The 5,646-nt window shown below is 40.1% G+C and overlaps 1 protein-coding gene across 2 annotated transcripts in view; it reads left to right on the plus strand.

Moving 5' to 3' along the window:
• Positions 1-3,845: 3,845 nt before the first annotated feature.
• The window catches only part of ADNP2 (ADNP homeobox 2), a 21,857-nt gene continuing 20,056 nt past the window's right edge, over positions 3,846-5,646 (plus strand). The window contains exon 1 of one of the 2 annotated variants that reach the window (XM_011934374.1): positions 3,846-3,961. In XM_011934374.1, coding sequence (XP_011789764.1) covers positions 3,854-3,961 — 108 coding nt within the window. In that variant the 5' untranslated portion in view covers positions 3,846-3,853. The remainder of the gene's footprint in view (positions 3,962-5,646) is intronic. The other variant, XM_011934375.1, reaches the window with a different exon arrangement.

Consider the following 5,646-nt stretch of genomic DNA (forward strand, 5'->3'; position numbering starts at 1 on the left):
AAATGGCATTTCTTTAATTATTATTAATGAAGTTGAATAACCAAATATTTGCCACTTGAATTTGACTAATATATATTTTAGCTTTTATAGCCTACACATTTAAATGTTTTTTGGAATAGTTGCAGATTTATAGGAAAGTTACAAGTATAGTACAAATAATTTTTTTCGCTGAATTGTTTGAGAGTAAGTTGCCAAAAAAGTTGCCACATTACGCTAAATACTACAAGAGCATTCTCCTCTTCTTCCTTCAAACAAGAACATTCTCCTACATATCCATAACAAAACCATCAAAATCAGGAAATCACTATATTCGAGTGGGTTATAGTCTATATAGTTATATAGTTTATATAGTCTATGTAACTATATAGACTATATAGTCTATGTAACTGTATAGACTATAACTATATAGTCTATGTAACTGTATAGACTGTAACTATATAGTCTATGTAACTATATAAACTATCACTGTGTACCAAACCACCCCAAACTTAGTGGAGTAAGACATTTTATTTAAAAAGCTCATCAGTTCTCTGGGTCAGTTCTATTCAGACAGGGAAGGGAGATGGTTTGTTTCTGGTCCACAGTGTCTGGGGCCTCATCTGGGAAGGCTCAAAGGCAGGGGTGACTTGACAGCTAGGGGCTGGAATCCTCGAGGCATCTGCCCTTCCATGCTGGTAGTTGGTGTGGAACACCTCTGTGTAGTGTCTCTGTGGGTTGGTTGGCACTTTCTACACACATGGTACCTGGATTCTGAGCATGATCATCCTGAGAGAGAGGTACGTGGCATTTTTATGATCTAGTCTTGGAATTCTTTTGGCGTTTCCTCCATACTTTATTGGTTAAGGCAGCCACAAAGTTCTGCCCAAAGGTCAAGAGGAGGGGGCATAGATGCCCCCACTTTCAGGAGGAGAGTTAGGGCCGTATTGTAAGAGCGTGTGGGTTGGAAGGTATTGTGTGTTGGGAAAATTCACTTTGCCACAGGTTATATCTGTTACTTGATATATGCCCAGATTGTCTCTTATCTGGCCTATGGGAGCCCTTTCAAGCTGGTTACTTTTGTGTTCTGTTGATATGCCTCGTTGAGCAATTTCTTTATATTCTGGCACAGGATATTCTAGGCTCATCTTGTCTTTACCATGCTCCAGCCATTTTTCCAAGGGTTCTTTTTAAAGGAAGGTGATATTTAGGAATTAAGATTTGAGCCCTAGTTGTGCCCACTGCTACTGGGGTGTATGACTACATGAGTTCACTTCAGTAACCCCTAGTCTGGTCGAGTACCACAGGGTTTATTTTAATTTTATGCCTTTTTAGATACTGTTGTTTTTTTTTTTTTTGAGACGGAGTCTCACTCTGTCACCCAGGCTGGAGTGCTGTGGCCGGATCTCAGCTCACTGCAAGCTCCGCCTCCCGGGTTCACGCCATTCTCCTGCCTCAGCCTCCCGGGTAGCTGGGACTACAGGCGCCCGCCACCTCGCCCGGCTAGTTTTTTGTAGTTTTTAGTAGAGACGGGGTTTCACCGTGTTAGCCAGGATGGTCTCGATCTCCTGACCTCGTGATCCGCCCGTCTCGGCCTCCCAAAGTGCTGGGATTACAGGCTTGAGCCACCGCGCCCGGCCTCTAGATACTGTTTTAAACAGCTTGAGACATAATTTATATACCATACAATTCACCAATTTAAAGTGTACAGTGAATGGCTGTGAGCACATTCACATCGTATATGCATCACCACAGTTGAGTTCAGAACGAAGAAGCCTTGCTTCCATCATTTCCCAGTGCTCCCAGCCCTGGCAGCCACTGCTGTGCTTTTTTTTTTTGAGGTGGAGTTTCGCTCTTGTCACTCAGGCTGGAGTGCAGTGGCGCGACCTCGGCTTACTGCAACCTCCACCTCCCAGGGTCAAGCGATTCTCCTGCCTCAGCCTCCTGAGTAGCCGAGATTACAGGCGCCCAGCTAATTTTTTGTATTTTTAGTAGAGACGGGGTTTCACCATGTTGACCAGGCTGGTCTTGAACTCCTGTCCTCAGGTGATCCACCCACCTTGGCCTCCCAGAGTGCTGGGATTACGGGCGTGAGCCACTGCGCTTGGCCCACTGTTATGCTTTCCATGGATTTGCCTGTTCTGGACGCTTCATATAAATAGAATCATACAATCCTTGTGTCTGGCTGCTTTTACTTAGCATATTTCCAAGGTTCATCCATATTGTAGCGTGTATGTATTTCATTTCTTTTATGGCCAAATAATCTATTGTATGGATATGCCACATTTTATTTATCCAGTCATCAGTTTATTTATCAAATGCCCCAATCTGGGGGCATTTGGGTTGTTCACACATTTTGGTGATTGAATAGTGTTGTGATGAACATCCTTATATAAGTTTTTGTGTGGATGTATGGTTTTCATTTCTCTTGAGTAGAATTGCTGGTTCATATGTTATGTATATTTTTAATCTTTTGTGGGACAGCCAGACTGTTTTCAGGCACACACCGAGACTGGCTGCACTGGTTTACATTACAGTTAGGAATGGATGAGAGTTCCGGTTTCTCCATGTCCTTGCCAACACGTTTCTTTTTTTTTTTCTTTATAGGTATCCTGGTGGGCATAGTATCTCTTTGTGGTTTTGATTTGCATTTCACCAAATGGCTAATGATGTTGAGCATTTTGTTTTGTTTTGTTTTGTTTTAAGACAGGGTCTCACTGTTGACCAGGCTGGAATACAGTGGCATGATCACTGCAGCCTTACCTCCTGGGCTCGGGTGATCCTCTCACCTCAGCCTCCTGGATAGCTGGGACTACAGGTGCACACCAGGATGCCCGGCTAATTTTTGTATTTTTTGTAGAGGCAGGGTTTCACCATATTGCCCTGGGTGGTCTTCAACTCCTGAGCTCAAACAGTCTGCCTACCTCAGCCTCCTAAGGTGCTGGAATTACAGGCGGGAGCCACTGTCCCCTGCCTGAGCATCTTTTCATGTACCTTAATGGATATTTTTCTTTGGAGAAGTGTCTGTTCAGATCCTTTGCCCATTTGTAAACTGGGTTATCTGTGTTTTTATTATTGAGATACAAGAGTTATCTATATTCTGCATATAAGTTCCTTATTAGAAAGAAATATGGTTTGCAACTATTTTCTCCTGTTTTGTAGGTTTTTTGTAGGTTTTTTGATGGTGTCCTTTGAAGCATAAAAATTTTTAATTTTGATAAAATCCATCATACCTATTTTTTCTTTCACTACTGGTGCTTTTTGATGTCCTATCTAGGAATTCCTTAATGAATCTAAGGTCGTGAATGTTTATGCTTATGTTTTCTTGTAAGAGTTTTGGGCCGGGCGTGGTGGCGCAAGCCTGTAATCCCAGCACTTTGGGAGGCCGAGACGGGCGGATCACAAGGTCAGGAGATCGAGACCATCCTGGCTAACCCGGTGAAACCCCATCTCTACTAAAAAATACAAAAAACTAGCCGGGCGAGGTGGCGGGTGCCTATAGTCCCAGCTATTCGGGAGGCTGAGGCAGGAGAATGGCGTAAACCCAGGAGGCGGAGCTTGCAGTGAGCTGAGATCTGGCCACTGCACTCCAGCCTGGGCGACAGAGCGAGACTCCGTCTCAAAAAAAAAAAAAGACTTTTATAGTTTTAGGTCTTACATATAGGTGTGATCCACTTTTGAGTTAATTTTTGTATATGGTATAAGGAAGAGGTCCACCTCATTCATTTGCATATGAATGTTCACTCGTTCTGCAACAATTTGTTGAAAATTATACTCTAATCCGAGTGTTTTACCAACCCTGTCAAAAAATGTATTTTTGTGTATTATATACATGTACTTATTACAGTTTTGTTTTCTTTTAAGGAAAATTTCAAAAATGTTTCAAATTCCTGTGGAAAATCTTGACAACATCAGAAAGGTGCGAAAAAAGGTGAAAGGTATTCTTGTGGATATTGGGCTTGACAGCTGCAAGGAATTACTGAAGGTAAGAGGACATAAGTAGCCAATTGAAATATGGAGGTTAGATTTGAACTGGGGTTTTCGAAAAGTGGGTGAGATTCCTCAAAATGGAAATTGCTATTATACTTCAGATGACTGTGTGAAAGCCTCATTAGTACTTATTTATGTCTTTATGACATAAAGTGAGCTATTTAAGCTGTTCAGGTGTTTAAGCTACTTTAAGGAGGGGATTTTTCTAGTCATTAGTTATTAAAAAATTGTTTTTGATGTTTGAGAGGAATGTGATTTATTTGTTATTTTAGCAAAAGAAAACTAACTTAATTTCCCAGTGTTGTTAGAGCGATCAACAAATGGGCATGCATCAATGAAATGATAGGGTTTTTCTTTAATCCTGATTTGTGTAGTTGTATATGTGATTTCAGAAAAGTTTTCCTAAAATTTTGTCTGTCCTTATAACATTGAGAATATATAGTTGGCATATATAGTTTTAAAAAATGTTAAATAAAAGTTGTTGTATATCCTGGCCGGGCATGGTGGCTCATGCCTGTAATCTCAGCACTTTGGGAGGCTGGGGTGGGTGGATCACTTGAAGTCAGGAGTTCGAGATCAGCCTGGTCAACATGGTGAAACCCTGTCTCTACTGAAAATACAAAAATTAGCCGGATGTGGTGGCGGGTGCCTGTAGTCGCAGCTACTCAGGAGGCTGAGGCACGATAATTGCTTGAACCTGGGTGGCAGAAGTTGCAGTGAGCTGAGATAGCGCCACTGCACTCCAGCCTGGGTGACAGAGTGAGACTCTGTCTCAAAAAAAAAATAAAAAGAGTTCTTATATATCCTTGTAGTCATTGGTAATAATATTTTTGTTTTGTCTAATCATTTATAGCCTTGCTTTCCCCTTCATTAATAAATCTAGTCTAGGATCAGGTATGTATTTGGTTGTCATGTCTCTTTAGTCTCCTTTTAATATCAATTCAATTTTTCAAGGTGGAATTCTGTTAGGAAATTTGTTTTATTTTTAGGTAACATGTCAGTAACAGTGAAAATTTCTCATCCTAGAGTCCTTTGTTTTTGACTTGACTAGAACTGAACATGACTCATGAACTTTTACTTTCTTAGCTTGAGAATGTGTTTACTTATCTGAATTTTTTCACGACTGTTTACTTTTTCTTTCCAAGACTTTATTAACACAGAGATATGGTACTTCACAAGGGAAAATTAAGAGATTTGAATGGCTTACAACTGTTAGTTAGATTAACTGTTGAATTATTAAAACTATTTTGGGGAGAAAATTTTATTTGTAGTTGGGCCTATATATTATGAAATTTTTGAAAATTCAAGCAATACAGAAATTTTTTATAGAAAAATTAGAAAACAGACACAGAAACAAGACAGTAAGACTCACGTGTAAACCATTAACCTGAAATATCCAGAATTAACATTGTTATATATCTGTAGATTTTTAAAGATGGGATATATTCACATTTGTTTCTTAAAAGATATAGTCAAATTGTATAAGATACTGTACTAGCTGTTGTTTCTTTTTTCACTGAACCTCATAGTAGGAACCTTTTTCCATGTCAAGTGCATTTATTCTTAATCCAGCACAGCAATTAGAGTTCTTTGTTTTCAAGCAGCAGAAACCAATCTGACCAATTTACACAAAAGAAGATTTATTGGAAGCCTCTTGGGGGGCTTAGGCAGGAGAATGGC

Source organism: Colobus angolensis, unplaced genomic scaffold, assembly GCF_000951035.1.
Source record: "Colobus angolensis palliatus isolate OR3802 unplaced genomic scaffold, Cang.pa_1.0 Scaffold135, whole genome shotgun sequence".
Classification (NCBI taxonomy): Eukaryota; Metazoa; Chordata; class Mammalia; order Primates; family Cercopithecidae; genus Colobus; species Colobus angolensis.